Source organism: Notechis scutatus, chromosome 2 (assembly GCF_049901735.1).
Source record: "Notechis scutatus isolate UNSWTSFEM ecotype Mainland chromosome 2, rNotScu1.2, whole genome shotgun sequence".
Classification (NCBI taxonomy): Eukaryota; Metazoa; Chordata; class Lepidosauria; order Squamata; family Elapidae; genus Notechis; species Notechis scutatus.
In genome coordinates, this window is record NC_142010.1 from 20,077,356 (window position 1) to 20,100,779 (window position 23,424).

Below are 23,424 nucleotides of genomic sequence, written 5' to 3' on the forward strand. Positions count from 1 at the left end.
AGGGGAGCTGTAACAAAATCTTCAAGATAGACAGGCCGTTTGGTCTGTCTGGATGATTTCCGTGGCTCCACCGGGTTTGGCCTAAAGTCCGGTTCCGGTGGAGCATTTGGATGATCTCTATTTAGTTCTGTTTCGCTGCACGGTGATTCCGTGCTGTTTTCGTTGTAGTTGTCTCCGCCAATCAGTGTTTCTTCGGGGTTCCGCAGTTCGGCTTCCCCCGTGTTCAAGTCCCATGGAAAAGTCAACTCCCTCCCTGCTTCAATTCCCGGTACTTCGCTGGGCCGTAGGGTTTCCGTTGGCCTGCTATCTGTCATATCAAAGTCAATTCCCTCGATATTTCCTCCCCCTTCAGTTAGTGAACCCGGGGAGCCATGGGCGCTGGGTGGTAATCTGGAACGGAGTTGGTCTATGTGGCGTTTCCACACCCTCCCATCATCTGTTAGCAGGCGGTAAGATCTAGGCCCTGTGAGGTGGGTGACGGTTGCGGGTATCCATAAAGGGTCGCCGGAGAAGTTTTTGGCAAAAATTAAATCGCCTACCTTAAATTCCCGGCATTTGCTGCTGGAGCCGAAAGGCTTTTCGGTGCGTATGCGGGGTGGAGCCGGTCAAGGTGTGATCGTAGTTTCCGCCCCATGAGAAGTTCGGCGGGCGTTTTGTTGGTAACGCTGTGGGCGTGATGTGCTGCAACAATAAAATTCGATTGATTTTTCATCAATGTCGCGAATTCCATTTTGTGGAGGGTCTTTTTTACAAACTGTACCATGCGCTCTGCACGTCCGTTCGCCGCAGGGTGCGCGGGCGAGGTTAGCGCATGGCGGATGCCCCGGTCAGCAAGATATTGTTCAAATGGTAATGCTGTGAACTGTGGGCCGTTATCCGAAACCAGAACGTCCGGAAACCCATGTGTGGCAAATAGTCTGTTTAATTTGTTGATAACTGAGTCCGTTGTAGTTGTGTTCATTCTATGGATCTCAAGCCAATTTGAGTAGGCGTCGACTGTAATCAGGAAAGTGTGCCCTTTTGTAGGCCCCGCAAAGTCAAGATGAATACGGGACCATGGTCCCCTCGGAGCTTCCCATTCCGTTGGGCTTGCTTTAGGTGGGGCGTTGCTGACGTCTTGGCAACGTTGACAAGTAGCGACCCAGGCCTCGATCCTTTTGTCAATTCCCGGCCACCAGGCGTAGCTCCGTGCGAGTGCTTTCATTCGCACGATGCCCGGATGTCCGTCGTGCAATACCGCTAAAACAGTTCGTTGCAGTTTGTCCGGGATTATGACTCTATCGCCCCACAAGATGCAGCCCTTTTGGGAAAACAGTTCAGTTTGGGGGACTTTGAAAGGCGCCCATTCAGATGATAGTTGTTCTGTTGGCCACCCACGCTCAACCCAGCGTAGGATGTGTTGCAGGACCGGATCTCGTTTCATTTCGAGGGCAATGTCTCTCGCCGTCAATGGCGGCGCGTGTAGAGCCTCAATTTGCAACGTTGTGATGGTTGGGGCTGGATCTTCAACCGATTCTGGGAGTGGTGTTCTGCTCAATGCATCAGCGTGGAGAATTGATTTCCCCGGGCGGTGTTGCAAGGTGTAGTTGTACGCCGCCAAGAATTCAGACCAGCGGGTCATTCTGGGGGATAATATATACGGGGTTGGTTTATTACCCGCAATAATCCCCAGTAGTGGTTTATGATCAGTAATTATTGTAAACGCACGCCCATACACATATTCATGAAACCTTTTAACTGCAGCCACAATAGCTAAAGCTTCTTTATCAAGCTGACTATAATTTCTTTCAGCTTTAGCTAAAGTTCGCGAAAAAAACGCGACGGGAGCTTCTGCTCCGTTCGGTAAGACGTGGGCCAGGATTGCTCCAACCCCAAAAGGTGAGGCGTCACAGGTAATAGTTAACGGCAGAGTTTCGTTGTACTGCATAAGTACAGACTCAGAAGTTAGCAATTTCTTTACTTGTTGGAAAGCGTATTGTTCCCGTTGTCCCCAAACCCACGTTGCTTTTTTGTCTAAGAGTCTATGTAATGGTTCAGCTACCGTTGCTTTATTGGGTAAAAAGACGTTATAGAAATTGATAAGTCCAAGGAACGCCTGTAGATCTGCCTTGTTCCTTGGAGTGGGGGCCTTCTTAATTGCCTTTAATTTGTCCTCAGTGGGGTGGATTCCCTGACTGTCCAGGAGGTATCCTAAGAACTCCACCCTTTCGGTACATAACTGGCATTTATTTTTTTTGACTTTGAGGCCGGCGTCTTGGAACCTTTGTAAGACCATTCGGAGTCGTTTTTCTAGAATGTCTCTGTTAGGGGCGGCGATGAGTACATCATCGAAATACGGTATGACCCCTCTTATTCCTTGTAACAGCCTTTCCATTAAGCTCTGAAAGATTCCTGGAGCGACGCTCACCCCGAACTGGACCCGGTTGCATTTAAATGCGCCCCTATGCATGATGATAGTTTGCGCCTCTGCGGTGGCCGGATCTACAGGCAATTGCTGATACGCCTGCGCTAGGTCTAATTTAGCGAAAACTTTCCCGCCACCCAGGGAATGGAGCAGGTGTTGCACTACCGGCACTGGATATGCACTTTGCTGAAGTGCGTGGTTTAGGGTGGCCCGGTAGTCTCCGCAAATTCTCAGTGACCCATCAGGCTTGATAGGCGTCACTATTGGGGTTTCCCACCGGGCGTGGTCGGTGGGTTCCAGCACGCCCTGTGCTATTAGCTTATCGAGTTGTTCGTCGATTTTAGGTTTCAGGGCGAACGGCACCCGACGCGGCTTAAGGCGGATGGGTGCTACCTCAGGGTTCAAGTTAAATGAGATCGGGGTCCCCTTGTACTTGCCTAGTCCGTTCGGAAACGTCTTGGAATTCTTGCATGAGGGCTTCCTCCCAATCGTTGCTCTCGGCACGGTGGACTCCGGCTACAGTGATTCCGAGCGGTCTGAACCATTGCAGGCCTAAAAGACTAGGCCGGTCACGGTCAACACAGTCAGTGGCAGTGCGACGGTGCGGTCCTTGAAAGAGACCTGGAATCGGCGGGACCCGACAATGGGAATTCGGTTACCCTGGTAATCTTTGAGTATAACCCTTTGAGGGTTTAGGTCTTGGCGGCGAATCGTCGGAACGAGCTGTTGGAGCGTCTTCCAGGACACCATCGAGAGGGATGATCCTGAGTCCACCTCCATCACACAAGGTTTGTTTTCGATAGCGACCTTCACTCTGATTTTCCCGGCATCTAGGGATGTAGCGTGGCCTATGGTAATTGTCTGGTGGGTCTCTTCCCGCCTGGGTTCTTCTCGCCTGGTGGAAGTGGTGGACGGTTTCTTTCTGTAGGAGTGGCTTCCCCATTGGTGATTCAGTTTGTCTCGGGGTGTGCCGAGGAATCCTGAAGACTGGTATTCGGCCTGTCGGGGTTTGGAGTTGGAATTTTGTTTGCTTCTGCAAACCTTTGCGATGTGACCTCTTTTCCCGCAAACGCGGCAGATTGCGTCGAGGAATTTGCAGCTGGATCGTGGGTGATTCGCTCCACATCCTGCACAAGGTCGAAGTGAGCGTTGTGTGAACTGGTCTTGTTCAGTTCGGAGTCGGTTGACCTCTTCCTCATCACTTTCTGACGGGGATTCTAGGTCTTCGTGGTGAGTCGATACCGGGTGTCTCTCTGAGCGAGGCGAGGTATCATTGGCGAGTGGATGTAGCGGTGCGCTGGTGCGGCGCATTCGGGCTGCCGACCTTTTGGTTGCTTCCGCTGCAGTGGCTTCTTTAAGGGCATCGGTGAGGCTGATGTCCCCCTTAGCCATGATTTTGCTCTGGATTGTGCAGTCTTCTAGGCCCAGAACTAGGCGGTCTCGGAGGGCTTCTTCTAAGTTAGAGAATCCGCAGAGGCCTCCAAGGTTTCGGAGGTCTGCGACGTAGTTGGCAAGGCTTTCGCCTTTCCGCTGGACCCTCTGGTAAAATTCGTGCCTTCTGACTAAGGTTGGCACGGTGGGCGCGTAGTGGGCCCGTAGCAAAGGCTCGAGGACGTCCCAGTCCATCGCTTTTACTTCGGCTGGCTTGGCAAGTGATTTTGCCATTTTAAACACAGTAGGCCCGCAGTGGGTTAGAAATACAGCTCTTTTTTTGCTGGCTGTTGCCTCTTTCAAGTTGTTGGTCTCCAGAAACATCTGGAACCTATCCATGTATGACTCCCAGTCTTCGGTTTCTGGATCGAATGGAGCGGGTGGTACGGCACCGCTGGCCATGTTGCCGTTGATAGTGCGTGTTCGACCACGTGCTCTGTTGGTTGCTCTGTAGATCAGTCAGCTCTTCGGTCTCCGTATCCCACCCTCGTCGCCAGTGTTATGTTTGGAGAATAATGGAGACCAGACATCTGACCAGTGACTTCAACTCTTTAATAATAGTAAATAGAACATAACAGAGCAAGGCTATGGGCAGCAGTAACCCTTTTATAGGGTTGGCTGCTACCCTATTAACCAATAATAAGTGCAACAAGTTCAACTAATAACCAATAAGAAGTGTCCTAATATTGGCCAATCAGGGGTTTGTTATGGACCAATCCTTGTTCGTTGTTTAAGGACCAATCAAGTGTGCAGGCTTTCAAAACCTGCTTTGCATTTGGGCTTAGTTACTTTTATTGATTCACAACACTTGTCTCTATCTCACACACACACACCAAACTCTCTCTCATGACACACATACACACATACAAACACACACACACACACACACCTGGTCTGGGAAGAACTTATCAGGCGAACTCCAGAGCAGCGAGCGGCGGGACAACGAAGAAAGCAGCAGCCCCAGAACATCCATCCGCCCTCCCTTTCGAAGCACATGGACGATGGCGGCGGCAGGTGCAGGGTGGGATGGCGGCGGCGCGGCTATGGGAAGCCTCAGGAGTTCCTGGCCTCCCTTTTGGGGCACATGGGCAGCAGCAGCGGCAATGGCGGCGGGGGCAGTATTGTCACTGCAGCTATGGGAAGCGGCCCTGGGAGTCCCCACCTTCCCTTTCGGAGCACCTCTTACTGTGGTGTCGGACAGATGTTCCTCCCACGTGGAGTCAGCTCCTGTACAGCCTTGCTGCCCCAGAAGAGCAGCAGTGGACCCACAACAGGGCAAGAGAAAGGAGCGAGAACTGCCGACTCCCCCTCGGCCCTGGCAGTGGCGGTTCTCGCTCCTGCCTTTCGCCCTGTTGTGGCTGCCTTTGGTGCTCTCCTGGGAGGAGGGGCTGCATGTGTGAACCACCGCTGCCCTCTTGGCCCCTGGTGGCGGCAGGTGTAGTGGGCGGGGCGAGCATCAAGCATCTGGAAAAGATGAGCAAGTGTTCAGCATCGAGCAGCCGGAAGGGGCGAACAACTGTCAGGCGACCATACCAGTTCGGGGGCATGGCCAGCCAGAAGTCGCTACCGGTTCCGTAACCCACGCCAAATTCTTGCTACCGGGTCGCCAGAACTGGTGCGAATTGGCTGAATACCACCTCTGCCAGAAGGTTTTTACAATGGCCATAAGTGGCTTCTTGAGGGCATTGTAACTTTAAACGGTTGCTGATCAGATTTATATCAGAGTGACCGTGATCAGATATTGGTCAGGGCAATTATGATCAGATCTTAACCAGAGCAATCATTGTCTTTCCTGTTCAAAAGACAAAAGATTTGGTAATGGGTTTCCCATTAACTCTGTTTCTTATGACCATGTTGTGTTCCTCTCCTCGAATGTCAAGCCTTTATACACCAGTGTTTAGCTGCTTTGGAAGCAGGGGTCTAGCTACTCCAAATGTACCTTTGAAGCAGTTTACAGGTGACTCCAGGTGAGAGAAGTTGCCAACATACCAGTAACTGTTTTCAAATCATTAACCTGGCAGAGAAACCTCGCTGAGATCTTACCAAAATCCTGACTTTGGACTCTTTGGATGGGTCCTCCTTTCTGAGAGATGGAATCCATTTAACAAGGGCTACTTTTTTATATTTTTATCTGCTGGGCGAAACCTTTGCCATCTTCTTTGGAAGCCCAAGCAGTTGAATTCACTGCCTTAATTCATGTTTGATGTATTGCCAGAGACAAAACTGTTAATATCTTCGCTGACTCTATGAATGTTTTTGTTTGCTTTGCTCCAGGTGCCTGATGGAAGCTGAGAGGATTCTTCACCTCAGGCTGCCAGCTTGCTCACTTACATGTGGCTGTTTCACTTTGAGATGCACATTTTCTAGTACTAGAGGCCCATTTAGTTTTCTGAACAGGCTGTAAATAGGCTGCTCTATAACCAGGGGTGGGATTCAATTTTTTAACAATCAGTTCTGTGGGGGTGGCTTAGTTGGTGGGCGTGGCTTGGTGGTCATGTGACCGGGTGGATGTGGCTTGGTGGTCATGTTATTGGCTGGGTGTGTCCAACTCAATATCACTCACATCGAGGCACGCATCTCCTCGCCTGGCCTCTCATGACTGTGGGGATGCTGCAACGGTCCTAAGTGTGAAAAATGGTCATAAGTCACTTTTTTCAGTGCCATTGTAACTTTGAATGGTCCCTCCACACAAGCAAAGTACCAGCAAAGGAGGGGAAAAAAACTCCAGAGATGTTCCTGAGACAGGAAGTCTAGTCCTGCCAAGAATGTAATAAGGGTTAACGGAGAGGCAGTTTCTGTAAGCAACACCAGAATGTTTCCTTCCGGCCTTCCTTACAGGATTAGGCCAGTAATTTCTTCTAACAACCGGTTCTCTGAACTGCTTAGAATGTTAACAACCGGTTTTAGTGAATAGGTGAGAACTGGTAGAATCCCACCCCTCAGTCTTTGTCAGGCCTCTTTTGTAAATGCTCTAATAAAAATAAGGAAAGTTTGTTATTTATATACTGCACACTAAGTATATTATATATTTTACATTCGGCCCAAGACAATTCCTCTTCACTCAATGTGGCCCAGAGAAGCCAAAAGTTTAGACACCCTTGGTTTTTTTAGATCAACCAAAGTACAATGGATGGTGGCTTTCTATTTACAAACCTGTCATGTAAACAAATGGCATATTTTAAAAATAACTTACTAATAAATACATAGATTTACTCAACATCAAATCAATTTTCCTCCATTTCTTCTTCTTAATCACTTAATCAAAAGTCAGTTTCTCCAGTGCACATCCCATCAAGAACCAGAATTTCTACATGGAGCAAATACCTGCAATATTTCCTCTCAACTTATAATGTAACATAAGGCTCACCTCTATCGGAACATTCAGTAGGCGAAATTCTAGCTTCATTAACTAGTTGTTTTCTTTCCCATACACTTATCTGGTTAATAAGAAAATGATGCTTAAATGGGGCTGGTAGTAGAAAAATGAAGTTCCAATAGATTGGTTATATGTGCCCTGAAAACAACTATAGCCACTGGAAGTTTGCAATAATGGCAAATATCTGTAGCTTGGTATGTGAATTTGATCCCAGAGAATATGTTATTGAGTAGGTGGTGTGTTTCTTCAATTTGAGAATGTTTGATGATGACAAAAGTGTCATCGATGTAGCATGTCCAGGATTTGGGTTGGATTGTGGGTGCACTATGGATTTGAGTCGTTGCATGACTGCTTCTGCTATTAGACCTGATATGGGTGATGCCATCAGGGTAGCTTGTATTTGCTTATAGATTTGCTTATAGATTATAGATCTATAAGCAAATACAAGATACCCTAATCAAATCGCCCATATCGGGCCTAATAGCAGAAGCAGTCATGCAATGACTCAAATCCATTAGTTCTATGTCAGTGGATTCAAATCTGCACAAACACCAACAGAGGGGCGCCCTAACATTGACAATGTAACCAAATAAAAATCTCTTATTCTATCACAGCCCCGCTGGTGGAATTCAATTATTTCTTTTATTAGTGGAGGCCTATTCAGTTTTGAATAGGATTAATTTTGCTTTTTGGAGAGATTTCCAGGAAAAGGTCACAAGGCCACGTTATACCTGGCTTCTGTATAGCAGGGACACTTTTCATCCCAAAGTTGTGCCTAACGTATTTGTCGCCCTTTCTTTTACTTTACTATATTCTTATCACCTCCCCCAAAATACAAAAGTTTCAGCTGACAAAAGTTCCCCAGTCTAGACAATCTTGTTTACCATAATTATCCAAAAAGCTCTGCCAGTTTCTATATTTAAACAAACCACAGTTTCTTTCTTACCCATTCCAAGTTGAACTGAAAGATTGCTGGCATCCCGACCCTGCAGGGATTTTTCTTTAAATAAGCTTGTCCTCAGGAGTCAGGGAAGAAACAGTCCCACTGCTCCTGTGATGGAGACTGCCGGCCGTTTTCAGTTCTGCATGCGTTTCCTGCTGTTTCCCCATTATCTGAAGCTTAGTTGATCTTCTCACAAAGTGGGGAGCCCCTGAGGCTACCACCCGTCCTCCCCGTGCTCACAAACCCAGTAATACCTGAGCTGATTATAGCTCCTTCTCCAATGGGAGGAGATGTTACAGGTGGAAGAGCCTGTGTGGCTGTGCGTCTCGTACTCCCACTCTGCTCCCCAATGGTTTTCCTCCCCTAAAGGACACAAGACTGGAGTCAGGTCACCCTCGTCCCTTCGGAAGTAGATGGGTCCCACAGACGAAAGGGTGAAGAGCATAATCTTTTGAACCATCACCAGAGCGACTTGTGGCTCAGCCCCTCCGCTCACAGGACACAAAAGTCCATTGTGTGTCCCTTGTGTTACACTCAGTTTGCACTCAGACTGTCCCCAGCAGCCTCGAGTCAAAACTGTTAGCCGGGGTCTCAGCTGGGTTCTGTTTTCCTGAAGGGCCCATTAAGTCACGCTAGAACGAGGAAGGCAACTTTCAATCGGGTGGGCTTCAAAAAATTTAGCAAAGGGTTCTCTGCCCGGTTGCTGGGTGGGTGTGGTTTAGTCTGCCTCCTGCACCTCCTGGGGGGGAGGCATTTTTGCCTTCCCAGGCTTTCTTGAGCCTCCAGGAGGGTGAAAATGGCCTCCCGGGCTCCGGAGGATCTCTGGAAGCCAGAAACGAGCCCATTTCCGGCCTTCCTGAACTTCTGTTTTTTGCCTTCTGAGCCTCCATGCATGCCCTGCACTTGCCTGCATTCAAAACGGGCCACGTGGGGACTTTTGGAAGGGGGGGATCATTGGGGTGGGGTGGCCAGGGCCAGCCAGGAGTGGGATTTGGGGGTTCTCTGAACTGCACAGAATCTTAGCGAGGGGCTCTCCTGAACCCCCAGCAGCCCACCCCGCTTTTAGCTGTTTATTTTGGCAGGAACAGAAAGCCGCACACTTGGGACAGAGGTCCAAATCAAATGCTCCAAGTAAGTTAGTCCAGAACTTTATACAAACTGTTTGTTGTCTACAATATGTCAGTCTCTGTGATTTCTTTCAAAAGGTCGGTGTTTACATTTGGTTGGTTACATTTGTCCTTTTTGGTATAAGATGACATTTGCTGTATTTAGTATAAGACAGTGAAATCTTCCTAATGTTATCGTGGGGGATTTCCTGCTGCACATCTATATAGGTAGTCATCGAGTTACGACCACAATCGTGCCCAAAATTTCTGCTGCTAAGTGAAACATTTATTAAGTGAGTTTGCCCCATTTTATGACTTTTCCTGTCATAGTTGTTAAGTTGGATTTATTAAATTAGGAACATGGTTTAATCATGTGACCATGAGGATACTGTAATGATTGTAAGTATGAAAAGTGGTCATCAATTGCCTTTTTCAGTACGGTTGTAACTTTGAAAGGTTTTTAAATGAATGGTTGGAAGTCAAGGACTTTCCCTTATTCACCTTATGTCAAAAGGGTTGAATTCAGTTGAGAATCCAAACTGATCTTCAACTGAGAAGGATGAGAGCCTATCACGGAATCTGAAGGGTAGGTTAATTGAAAAACTTTCCATATAGCAACACCCACAAATACCAGTCCTCACACATCACAGGAGAAACACAACTCCTGAATTACTGACTAGAAATTGGGTTCAGATAGTTCCCTAGTCATAAATTCAGCAGGAAAAAAAACTATAGCGAAGACCCAGGCAGGAACTTAGAATTTTAATGAATCATTTCTTTACTATCTCACTCCTCACCCGACCTCTTTGTCCCAACAACAGAGCTTTGGAGAACAGTGTCCAAAATAACTGGAGCCAAAAGTGTACTTACTGTATATCCTGTCTGGCAAAGCAAACCCATACGGAGAGAGCAAAACAAAGAACTCTTCAGCAACTCTTTAGCCAAAGGCATTTGTTTGGTAGCTCCAAAATGTAATCCTAAATGGGGGATAAATTGTGGAATATTATGTGCAACACCTCCATGTCACTCCTGTTTTGCTGTAACCTATAAATTCCTTGGGGATGAAGACTTAAGTAACGTGGCTTAAGAGAAGGGGTCAAATCATTCTCCAAAGCACCGGAGGACAAGACAAGAAACCATGGATGGAAACTAATCAAGGAGAGAAGCAACCTGGAATTCAGGAGAAACTTTCTGACAGGACAATTAACCAGTGGAACAGCTTTGCCTTCAGACGTTGTGGGTGCTTCTTTGCTAGAGGATTTTAAGAGACTGCACAGCCACTTGTTTGAAAGGGTATAGGATCTCCTGCTTGAGTAGGGGACTGGACTAGAAGACCTCCAAAGTCCCTTCCAGCTCAATACCTGACCCTGTGGTTTCTTCCCCAAACCCCAAAAACTTTAGCCTTAGACTGTCTACTATTGAGCTCACCCCTTTCCTAAGAGGTCTGTAGGGGGCGTGCATAAGCACACCAACGTGCCTACCATCCCAGTCCTATTGTTTCTTTTATTTTTCTTATATGTACCCATTTCATGTATTCATAACTATGTATATACTTATACCTATTATCTTGTAAGCGATTGACAAATAAAATAAATAAATAAATAAAAAATAAAAGAATGAATGAATGAATGAATGAATCCACTTCTTAAAGTCAGACCATGATTCGCTTGGAGAATCAGTGTGCCCATCTTTCCAGCCAATCAAGAAGAGGAGGAGGAAGGCTTAGTTCGTAGTAAAATGAGGAAGCTTCTGGAAGTCTTCTTTGAACTGGAAGTCTTCTTTGCGGACTGAGCGAGCGGTGTGATCGAGGTGTCGCTATGCCTTTTCTCTTGGCCGGGGAAAGCAGCCGCGGCTCTTCCTGCGATCCCTTTGCAGAGAGTTCCAGTGCAGAAACGCCACGGAAAAGTAAGAACACTTTGTGATTATGTGCTTTTAACTGACTATGTACTGTATTATGTAAGAACAAGAGAGAGCCGCTTTGGTGTAGTGGTTAAGAGTCGAGACGTGAAGGGCATCGTTTCCGAGGTATTTTATTATATCCCAACATTTGAGCAAACCCGGAGGATGGGCCCCCCCTCGCCATTGGGTGGAGAGAAAGCCCTCTTCCTGGACCTTGCCAGTTGGATTGTGCTTCACGAGGCAGGGGACCAGGCATTCGCAGTCTCTCTGCTGCAGGGGACGGCTATAAAATAAATGGAATAAAGGAGCAAATGAGACCACAGCGGGGAGGAATCCCAGTAAGTTTTAACAAGTCATTTTCATCAAATGTACATTAAGTCTCAGAATGAGAGAGAGAGAGAGGGAAGTCAGCTCTGAAAGTTCAGCAATAGGTAGATTTTAGTATGTATATGTCTGGGCATGTCCCTTGTCCAGGATGCTGCAGAAAGGAGAAGAGGGGAAATAGATTTGTTCCAGGGACCATAGGTAGGTAGGTACTGTAGGTAGGTAGGAAGGAAGGAAGGGAGGGAGGAAAGGAAAAAAGAACCCTTGCCCTTTAAGGAATAGGCAAAGTTCTTTCCTTTTGTAGATTCAAATTTCCCGGCTGGGAGAAATGCAAAATGATTTGGTCAGCTGCGTTGAAAGTCAGAATCAGTTTATTAAATAGGAAGGCAGGTAAGAAATCTCACAGCAGCACAGTTCCTAGGATTAATCTAATCTTGTGAGTAGAGAAACCGTTTTTTAATACCTTCAGATCTTTTGATTTTGTAAGTGTGAACTTTTGAAGTCTTTGATTTGTGTGTGTGTGTGTGTGTGTGTGTGTGATGAGTTCCTGTCTTTTGATATTGGGATCTCTTTCTAGGATCTTGGTAATTGTTTTATAGTAGCTGTTTGTTGCATTAGGTTGCAATATCCTGAGTTTCCTGTTAGGCCTTTTGATTTGCTTTTCACGAGTTGTTTTTTTTTTTAGCTTGCCATCTATTTGATCTCTATGGGAAAGGATCTTAGCTAGTTTGTAGGGTTTTTTTCCCCTCTGTATCTCATGCCTGTAATTTTCTCTTTCCTTTTGTTGTGAAAAGTAAGCTGGCTCCAGCTATTTTAATACCCCTACTTGACAAAGGGTGGGGGCTGTTTTCCTAGAAGAGGGGGGAATTGAAACTTCCAACAGAAGGAAAACGAAGGGAGGGAGGATGGATGGATCTTGGAGTCTTAGTGGACAACCAGCTAAATATGAGCCAGCAGTGTGCAACAGCCGCCAAAAAAGCTAATGCAATCCTAAGTTGCATTAACAGAGGGATACAATCAAGATCAAGGGAGGTACTAATTCCACTCTATAAAGCCTTTGTAAGACCACACCTGCGGTTGGGGTGACCGGCCCAGATTGGGTACTGCAAGAGATATCCACCCCTCAGCCAAAGTTTTATTTTCTCAATGAGAACATTGGACTGTATTAGTTTATTTTCATCAGACTTAGAGTGACATTTTGGTTGACTCAAGAGGAGAACTATTAAGTTTGGAAATTTAAAAACAAAGGCAAAACAAAAAGCAAGAAAACCTTAGCAATTTAGAAGTGTGCATAGAATTTTATTTGGGGATTTCAGTTCAAGGAAAACCAAGTGTTTCCAGATCCCCCCCCCCCCCAGTCTTCCTTTGGTGTAGCAGATGAATGTTGATATGTCTTGTTTTTCTCTCTTTTTTGTTAGCAGGAAGTGACCAGACATTCCAATGGACTTGTAATAAATGGAGAAATGTAAAAATTGTACCTGTCATTTCCCATGTCATCCTCATCCTCATCATTTTGATCCTCATCTGTCTGCTTTGTTACCAGGGTAAGGAATCCAGATCTATTGCTCCCATGAAAAGTTTCTTAAGGTGACTCCATGAAGCCGAATGACCTCTGCAGTTAGGTCAGAAACATAAGAGTTGGCCTTGTCCTGGGTTTTAGTCACTGCACTTTCTCTAGTCAGGAAACCTCGTTTCCTTTGTTTGGAGAAAAAAAAAAATCTGTGTTTGCTTGAAAGAATCACTGAGTCTTGTTTTGTGAGATTTCTCCAGAATGAGATAGCCAGAGGGAGGAAATAGCCATTTGGCACTAGTGAGAAGAGCAGAAATAATGGTTTAAGGGACTTATTAGGAAAATGAATTGCAAACAGCAAACATTGGGGTCCTTTTTTGCCAGCTGACTGTAGCAGTAGAGGCAAATATCAAAAAATAAAACAAACATGCATTTCTTTATTTAGCATTTTCCTGCCCGAAGCAGCAGTTGTGAAGTAGGTGGACCAAATATACGATAGGTCGACCAAATTATTGGAAAATCCCACAAAGAAGATTTATGGCTGAGTAATTGGATTTACATGTGGTTTCTCGGATTCAAATCCAGCATGCAAATCACTACTCAGGTCCACAGCCTCTATTAATCTGAGGGTTACAGGACGGAGGTTATTATAACTGCTAGAGCAGGGGTTCCTAACCCCTGGGCCGTGGCCCGTTCAAAACCGGGCTACAGAAGCAGCGGGTGAGTGCATGCGCACAGCTCCACTTATGGAAGGAGTGGGCGAGCGTGTGCAGCTACATTTGTGCGAGCAGCCCACCACTTGTGCAAATGGAGCTGCAGGCGTGTTTGCCCACCACTTGTGTGGAAGCACCCCCCACGCCAGTCCGCAAAGCCAGAACGCTTGGAGACTGTTGTGCTAAAACCGTGATGGCGAACCTATGGCACACTTGCCACGGGTGGCATGCAGAGCCATTTGTGCTGGCACGCGAGCTGCAGGCAAACTTACCTCACTAGGCATGTGCACACCTCACAGCTGATTTTCTGCCAGTTTGAGGCCTTTTTCCGCCTCCCAAAGGCTTGAGGAAAGCTTCTACAGGCTTTGCAGGCCGGAAACTAGCCCTGTTTCATCACTTCCTGTTTTTCCAAAAATACCAGAAGTGATGAAATGGGGCTAGTTTTCAGCCTGCAGAAGCCTTCCTCAAGACTTTGGGAGGCCGAAAAAAGCCTCCAACTGGCTGAAAATCAGCTGTAAGGTCAGTGCAGGTAAGGGGGTGGTGGGGGTAGGTGGGGATTACATGTGCATGCATAGGGGGTGTGGGGGGGCGCGCATTGCCTTCTGGATGCTGGCACGTGAGCGCGAGCGTGCAAGCATGCACATATTTTTTGGCACAAGAGCCCCAAAAGGTTAGCCACCACTGTGCTAGAACATGGGGCTTCTTATCCAGACTTTAGAACTCACTAGGAGGTTGTAATTCAGCAAGTTGGTCCCATCCTACCTATAGGAACAGAACTGGATAAATTAATATCTATTCTTTCCATTTTTCTCTGTTCTAGGAAGATCAGTGCCATCAAATCACCAAAAGGATGCGATAAAATATCCACCTCTTCTTACATGCCCACCTGTTACATGTCCACCTGATTGGATTGGACATCAGGGACACTGCTACAAACTTTCAAGAGAGGAAAAGAACTGGGAGGATAGCCAGAACTTCTGTATTTTGCACAATGCTTCCCTGGCCAAAATTACAGACGAGGAAATGGTGAGTAATGTAATTGGTTTTGGCTACCATAAATTATTTCCTAGAAATAATGTTGCTTCATTGATGGTGCATAGATCTTCTACTACATGGGTGTCAAACTCAAGGCCCGTGGGCTGAATCCGGCCAGCAGGGTGCTTAGATCTGGCCTGTGGGGCCGACTTGGAAACAGCAAAAGACCGGCCCGTGGTGCCTGTGCCAGCGAAAATGGAGCTTCTGAATCCGTTTTCCCTGGCAGAGCTCTCCGGCCACCACAGCTTCCCCTAACACGAGTGACGCCAAGCTGGCCACGCCCCCCCTAGCCCCCCCAAGGTGAAATACAGCCCTGATGTGGCCCGCAAGGAAATCGAGTTTGACACCCCTGTCCTACAACATGGAAAAGTTAAATGAGTTTCCCCTGATACCATTAGAATAAACATATCATCTCCCTAGGTGCATTTCTTTTTTTTTTTATTTACAAATTTTGTTCAGTTTTTCACATTAAAAACAAAAATCTCTTTTTAGTTGACAACTTGTTTCCGGGTCATCACCTTTACATACAAATATGACAGCAATTATACATTCATATATGCATACTTAATTCTATTACTACCTTTTCCATTCCAAATTTTCAGTAAGGAGAGAAACAAACACATTAATTCTAGGCTCTTTCATTAATCTCAATGGAAACATCTTTTTGTTTCATTTCAATTATTTCAAATATAATCCTTTAATATTTATTTTAAAAATAAAGATAAACAATATGTGTTTGCCTAATAATAATAATAATGATGATAATGATAATAAAAAAAAAGTTACCAATGTCTCTCCTTGCTTTTAATAGTCTATATTAACTTATTAATTTAGTTGGTTCTTTAGTCTGTCATATTCCCTTTCCATTACACATTCTTTTTATAAATTCTAGATTAATACAAATTTTAACACTAAAAAAAAAACAAGTATAGGTTTCCCCCCTTTTACTGCTTTGAGTGTGACACCTCAATGATTAAAATATACCTTTATTCCCTCATCTTGATTCCCAATAAACCATTATTTTTAAGAAGTTACAATAATAATAATTACATCTTTTCATTTGGATTCTGCAGCATATTTCCCCCCCTTGATCTTTAATAAGAGTTATCAGTATCTATATTACCTTATTTTCTAAATATTTTTAATTGCAGAAATATTGTTATTACCCCTTATTACCCCCACAGAATCCCCTTTTTAATTCATCAACCATTATCTCTAAAAAAACAATTTCTTTTCAACATTTTACTCTTTCTGTATTTCTTTATTTCATGCACCTGTTTCTTACTGCTTCTCCTCCCCCTCTTTTCCCCATATCTTTTCTCATTCCAGTTTATATCCCTCTCCTCTTAATATCTTCCTTTCCCCTTTTCTGCTGGGTCTTTCTGCCTTTCCTGACTTCACAGGTATTTCCCCTTTTGATTGCCTTCTTAAATCTCAACTTTTTAACCTTCCTTCTTTCCCCACATCTTTGTAGTGTTCTTTGTGTTCTTTGAGTCGACTCCTCCTCCTCTGAAGCTCTTTCTTCTTGTTCTTCAATCGCCATTTCCATTTTTTCTAACACAGACCAAAGTGATTCACCTCTTTCCTGTAGTAATTCTCTCATGTTTTTAAGTTCCATTTTTAATTCCCGAAGAGATATCATCATTATACATTCTTATATTTTATGATTGTTAAAGTCCACAAAAAAACCACTTTTACTTTCCTTCTTCTTTCAATTTTCTAAAGTTCTCAATTATTCCAGCCCAGGATCTATACCAAAAACATCAATCAATCCCACAGCCAGTCTTTCCGTGCTTTTTTCTTTATTCTGGTTCTGCTTTCACTTTCTAAGATTCTTACTTTGTTTCAATATTTCTTTAATGTTATATCCAGAAACAGGATGCTTTCCCTTTTGTTTGAGCTCGAGTTTTTGTCAAAAGGTGGCACTCTCCATTATACAAAGTCTTCACCTTTTTCCCCTATTTTTTTATTTAGGGTTTTTCGAACCTCAATATTCCACTACAGTCCAGTCTCCAATTTGTAAACTTTATTATTATTATTTTTTGACAATCTTAAGTCCAGCTTTATTTTATGCCTGTTTATTCCCAAAATATTTTAGTCCAATTTAGTTAAATCTTTAGTTCTGGCTTCTTCCTTTCCCGGTTCAAAGCCCCGCTTAGCTGTCAAAAATATTTTCTTTTTTTTTTTCCTGTCCCTTTGTAATTTCGCCGCTTACTTTTCTTTTCTTAAAAATTCCATGTTACCTTAATCCCTGGGTACTTTTGTTTAGTTGTATCACCCAATTGTCCCAGTTCAGATGTTATCCACCTCTTTCTTCCCTCCTGCACAAATCTTAATCCAGCTGAGTCCTCCTCTTCAGAGTGGCCATTTTAAACCACCACTGCAGTCGTCTTCGGGGGGAAAAAGACCAAGCCCGGGGGGGGAGATGCGGCTCCCCTCAACCTGGCTTGTGGCTTCCCCTTATTCTGCCGCCCCTCCAAGGCAGCTTCAGCCCCTAATTGTAATGATCGGGGCTCTCCAACAAAAGAGCACGGACCATAGCCTCAGAGAGTCGTGATCTACGGTCCGTCAGCGAGGAGGCTCCGCCTTCTTCCCCTCCCCTAGGTGCCTTTCTATCCAAATGCTTCAGGATACTTTTAAACCTCCACCTTCCAAAGGATGCCAGTTTCACAAAGCTTGCTTTCTGAAAATTAAAAAAAATCAATATCACTCTAAACTTCATTGAAATAGGTCTATGCCATCTGCTTCTTTCTGGTAAGATTTTCCTAATGCTTCACAATGTGAACACCAGGGGTGGAAATAAAATCAGGACACCCAACAGTAAAAACAGGAGATGTTTAGCTGTAGGAAGATTTTACCTTTTACAAAATGTTTAAAAATTACTTCAAAAAAGTTTTACAAGATGCAGGTCTCTAATTTTGCCCTTCCCTGCAGGAGTGTCTAGCTATGGTGTATTAAGGTTAGATTACAGGTCAAAAGATATGCAAGCTTGTAAGATGCATAGCTTTTGTTTTTAAAGGATTTTGTGACGATGCTCACAAGAAACCACGTCTTTTGGATCGGCCTCAAGAGAGAACCAGATCAATCCTGGAAGTGGCTTGACGGAGCAAATGCAACGTAAGTCTTCCTCTTTCCTTTTCAGTTGGCAAGAGCTGAAAGCTAAAGGCCTCCACTGAGGCTCTCCCCAGCTCAGATCTAATCTTAGAAAGAGCCTCCTGGCTTCCAGCATTCAGGAGTTGCCCTCTATAAAATGTTTTGGCCCTACTAATATAACTCAAAATGTAATGTGGGTAGTTCTCAACTTATAGCCATTAATTATAGCCATTAATTAATATAACCATGGAGGAAAAAAAAACTGATTTCCATGAATATAAATGGACTGAATTCAGCTACCAAAAGAAGAAAAACTTTTCACAAATTAGAGAAGCTAAAATTTGATATAATTTGTCTACAAGAAGTACACATTAAAAAACAACACGAACAATTATTGGCACAATCAAAATTAGGGAAAATATTTACTTCTCTGACTCACTGTAAGAAAAGAGGAGTGGTTTTGTACGTTAGAGAAACCATTCCAGCAAAACTGATTTATACTGATGAAGAATAATACCACTTTATAAGGCCTTGGTAAGGCCACACTTGGAATACTGCATTCAGTTTTAGTCACCACGATGTAAAAAAGATGTTGAGACTCTAAAAAGAGTGCAGAGAAGAGCAACAAAGATGATTAGGGGACTGGAGGATGAAACATATAAACAATGGTTGCAGGAACTGGATATGTTTAGTCTAATAAAAAAAGGACTAGGGGAGACATGATAGCAGTCTTCCAATATTTCAGGGGCTGCCACAAAGAAGAGGGAGTCAAGCTATTCTCCAAAGCACCTGAGGGCAGGACAAGAAGCAATGGGGGGAAACTAATCAAGGAGAGAAGCAACCTAGAACTAAGGAGACATTTCCTGACAGTTAGAGCAATTAATCAATGGAAAAACTTGTCTCCAAAAGTTGTGAATGCTCCAACACTGGAGGTTTTTAAGAAGATGTTGGATAACCATTTGTCTGAACTGGTGTAGGGTCTCCTGCCTAGGCAGGGGTTTGGACTAGAAAACCTCCAGGGTCCCTTCTAACTCTGTTGTTCTATTCTATTCTATTCTATTCTATTCTATTCTATTCTATTCTATTCTATTCTATTCTATTCTAAATACAGCCATCATGGCTTCCCCATGATCAGACTTTGGTCAATTGGCAACCGCCATGTGTTTATTCATTATTTTTATTTATTTGGAAAATGTATATGGCCGCCCAACTCATACTGACACTGGGCTGCTTACAGAAATAAAACCCCAATTACAATACAAAACTCAATAAACCCCCAACACAAAGCGACAGCAATTAAACCAACCACTTGATGGGCTCCATATCACCCTGAGGGGCCCAGGTCTCCTGGCAAAACAGCCAACGGATGTTGCAGCATTCTGGGGTCACGTGATCCCCATTTGCGACCTTCCCGATGGGTTTCCAACAAGCCAAGTCGAGGGGGGGAGCCGGATTCTGTCACGTGATTTGATTAACAACCGCAGTGATCCGCTTGTAGAAAAAAAAGGTCATAAAATCAGGAGCAATGGGGCTTAACAGTTGCCTTGCTTAGCAATGGAAATTCTAGTCACAACTGTGGTTGTAAGTTGAGAACTACCTGTGCAAATACCATGTTCAGAATTCCGCTTAGAGTCCAGAATGCTGAGCTCATTGGAATAACAGAGTAACAGGGTTGGAAGGGACCTTGGAGGTCTTCTAGTCCAACCCCCTGCTCAAGCAGGAGACCCTATAATATTTCAGGCAAATGGTGGTCCAGTCTTTCCTTAAAAACCTCCGGTGTTGGAGCATCCACAACTTCTGGAGGCAAGTTGTTCCGCTAATTAATCGTTCTGTCAGGAAATTTCTCTTTAGTTCTAGGTTGCTTCTCCCCTCAATTACTTGTCTTGCTTCTTGTCTTGCCTTCTGGTGCTTTGCAAAATAGGTTGACCCCTTCATCTTTGTGGCAGCCGTTTAGACCAGGGGTCGCCAACCTTTGGGACCTCAGGGTCCACCAAACTCATAATTTTAAATCCCGCGAAACCACTAATATGAATTTTGACTTGCTGACATTGGTGGGAAGGTCAATCCCATATTCCAGAGCTGCAGTAGTCACAGGACTGGCCCTTTGGTTATCCCAGAGCAGCTGCTCCTCCACCTGGGTGCACCGGCCTGCCATGGACTGGAGGAGCTGCTCCGGGATGACCAAAGGGCCAGTCCTGTGACTACTGCAGCTGTGGAATATGGGACCGACTTTCCCACCAATGTCAGCAAGCCACCCCGGGGCGGATTTCCCTCTCCCGCTGTTGGTCTTCCCTTCCAGTTCCAGCTCGCGTGGCTCAACTCAAGGTAAGTTTTCCGCTTGGCCAAAGCGTGGGGGCCAGCGGGTAGGCAGGCCATGTGGGTGGCGCAGCCTTGTGTTCCCGAGCAGCCTGGATTAATTGCTTTGGGGGGGGACATTTCTCTGCGGACCACCCAAATTTTCTCGAGGACCACCTGTGGTCCCCGGGCCACTGGTTGGCGACCACTGCTTTAGATATTGGAAGAATTCTATTATGTCACTCCTAGTCCTTCTTTTCATTAAAGTATACATACCCAGTTCCTGCAACTTTTCTCTATATGTTTTAGCCTCCAGTCCGCTAATCATCTAAAACACAGATATATTGTACAATTAACACTTCCCAATAGATGAATTCACGAATTCTCATATTTGTGAAGGCAAGGCTCAGCTAGATCAGTGGTCCCCAAATGGTGGGTGGCAGCCCACTACTGGCCCCTGGCCTTATCGCCACCAGCCTGTGTGAGTGGGTAGCCAGGGCGCACGCATCTACATGCGTGCTCGGGAACACTAACGAGCATTGTTGGCAGTCGCAGCCCACTTGTGCAACAACAAGGCTAATGCAAGTGGGGCCACAAGAGTCCGCAACGAGGCCTTCATTGTGGGTGCTTGTGACCCCACTAAAGTGAGACTTATTGCGGGCACTTGTAGCCCCACTCATGGGAGTGTCATTGCGGGTGCTTGCATACCCTCACACAAGAGTCATCGCGGACAGTCGCAGCCGCACTCGCGTGAGTTTTGCTGCAAATGTTGCGGGCGTCCATGCGCACACACATCCGTCTGCCTCTCCCACAAAGTCATCCATTTCCCTCTCCGCCCCCCCGCTTAACCCGCTCTGGGCCACCAACCCGGAAAGTTTGGGGAACTCTGAGCTAGATGAACTGTAAACTCGGGAACTCTTTGGAGCTGCTATGTGGGAAATACTCCCCACTGCCTAATTTCTGCTTCTGTTGTATTGTAGGTTGAAAGTCAGGGGAAAAGGGGAAGACTGTGCGTTTTTGCATGATGATGCCACAGCCAGTGCTGGGAGATGCAGCAATGAACACCGCTACATTTGCAAAAAAAATGTTCCTAAGAGATCCTGAAAAAGAATCATATCCATACCCACCTCCCCAAATTCACTGGTATTCTGTAGACGCTGATTGCTAATAGGATGTGGCTTAACTTACCGGCTTAAGAGGTTGGGAGTCAGTCTAATGACCACGCGGAAGAAGCCCCGGTGTTCTTTCGAGGAGTTTATGACATACTTTGATTTCTCTTTCTTATTAAGCAAAGGCTAGAAGTTTAGAGCTCATTCTGAGCTAGCCTATTTGCATGCTAAACAAAGGAGGAGAGATCTTCAGTTAACTTCCGAACTGAGAAAGCCTTGGACTTTCTATTTCCTTCCGGACTCATGTGCCAGCCACTTATAATCAATTCTTGCTGTCTCCTGATCATAGGAGGGCCATGAAGTCATAGTGCCAAATTTGGGTCAGAAACTTGGAGCTCTGTTGCTTGTGGGTAGCTTCTACACATTAGTTAGCTGTTACTCTTGATGGTGATAATGCTCTTGAACAGAATGAGGCAGTCTCAGAAATTGCTTGACTGCTGTTGCTTATCTTCTCTTTGCATTTCAGTTTCTACCAGTGATCTCACCCTCTGTTTTGCAATAAGAGGCCGACATTGGCTGCACCGGCATTGGGAGAGAGAAAGGGGGAGTGGGGAGAGATGAGAGAAGGGAGGGGAAGCTGAGTCCAGAAGACAGAAAATTGAAGTTGGGGGCTTATGGCAGTAATAAGAGGGAATCAGGAAAAGTAAGATTGCCGAGTGCAGTAATAAATTAGTTTCTACAACTTCGGTACAGGCTAGGCCTCACATAGGTTGAAAGCGCGTACCAGGAACAGAGAACATCAATCAACAAACACGTCGTCATGGGCAAATAACTGGAATGTAAGCGCTGATTTGCTACTTAGATACCTACAGATGAGAATGTGATTAGGAAAATATTAGAATGTGCGTAAATGAAGAGATTAACCTTGACAAGGAGAAAGAGCAAACTGAATACGATACTACTGTTGCAGCAATTCTTGCTTCCAATTCAGGACACAAGACCACGAAAGGTTGGAGAATACAGGCTTTATTAGCGCAAAGCGTTCAGAGCATTAACATGGCAAATTCTGAACCCCCAGCTCTTCCTGAGACAATATTTTTATACCCATTATGACCTCAGCGTAGACCTGGGCGTTACTCTTACTACATTTAACCAAATAAGGACAATATTATGCATACATTTCTATAAGGGAAGTATAAAGAGGAAATAACAAGTATATTTTTGATTATTCAGTTATCTTACACCATCAGTTATTTTCCATGTTCACCCTTGTCTACAGTAACGTGGTTAGTTCAAGTTCCTGAGTTCAGCAATATTGTGGGTTTGCACAATGTTACGGGAAGCTGGGACCTTTGCTAAATATGACTTGTTGACCTATGCTAAAGAAAAAGTGCTTTATAGTTTATATGCTTTATATGAAAAGTGCTTTATATGCTCTTTTTCAACTGCTTCACTACTATGGGATCTATTTTATCAATGGTTAAATAATAAAAATGGAAGTTAGAAATAGGGAAACAAAATAAAGAGGATAAGTTAAAAGACAGGTCAATATTATGACTAGTATGTTAAATGTTATGTTAATATTGTAGAATTAATATGTAGAATATTATATTAAAAATGGCAGAATCAATATTAATTTAATGAAGGATGTTGTAATTTTGATCATTGTTTAACAAAGATATTTGTACCCAGACCATACACTGTTCACCTAAAGATGGAATGATTATATTAAAAACAGGGAACGTTATGAGTTCCATCGATTAGGGATTGTCATAAGGGACCTTCTCAGTGGTGGCCCCCTGTTTCATGGAACATCATTCCCCCTGAGGTCCCCATCTTTTCTGTTTTTCCGAAAGACCCTAGAATGGGACTTTGTTAGTTGGACTGATGGCCACAAATGGAAATGAAGCAGATCCAATGGCTAGTAGTAGTGGTATTGATGGTAGTGTTACCATGATGGGTGGGGTATGATTTTTGTAATGGATTTTTTTTATCACAGTCTTAAAAATGTGAAATGTTATAAGCTGCCTGGAGTCACCTGTGTGTGAGTTTGGCAGCTATATAAATTTGTTCAATAAATTAATAAATACCTCCTCACCAATCTTCTGATAAACTACCCTCTGTGTAAAGTCTGTATATTTTCATCAGTTAAATCTGGAAATGTTTTTTTTTTTTTTAAACAAGTT

General features: G+C 44.6%; 1 protein-coding gene across 3 annotated transcripts; it reads left to right on the plus strand.

Moving 5' to 3' along the window:
* Positions 1–9,786: 9,786 nt before the first annotated feature.
* On the plus strand, positions 9,787–21,960 carry LOC148131885 (C-type lectin domain family 2 member B-like). Of its 3 annotated transcripts, none has more exons than XM_087953717.1 (5): positions 9,787–11,165; positions 12,902–13,027; positions 14,527–14,732; positions 17,761–17,858; positions 21,110–21,960. In XM_087953717.1, exons 1-5 carry the CDS (start codon positions 11,078–11,080, stop codon positions 21,231–21,233), a joined length of 642 nt encoding a protein of 213 aa, XP_087809843.1. In that variant the 5' UTR covers positions 9,787–11,077; the 3' UTR covers positions 21,234–21,960. The 3 variants fall into 3 exon arrangements, with proteins under 3 accessions (XP_087809843.1, XP_087809844.1, XP_087809845.1); XM_087953718.1 differs by having other exon boundaries at positions 12,905–13,027; XM_087953719.1 differs by lacking the exon at positions 12,902–13,027.
* Positions 21,961–23,424: the final 1,464 nt, after the last annotated feature.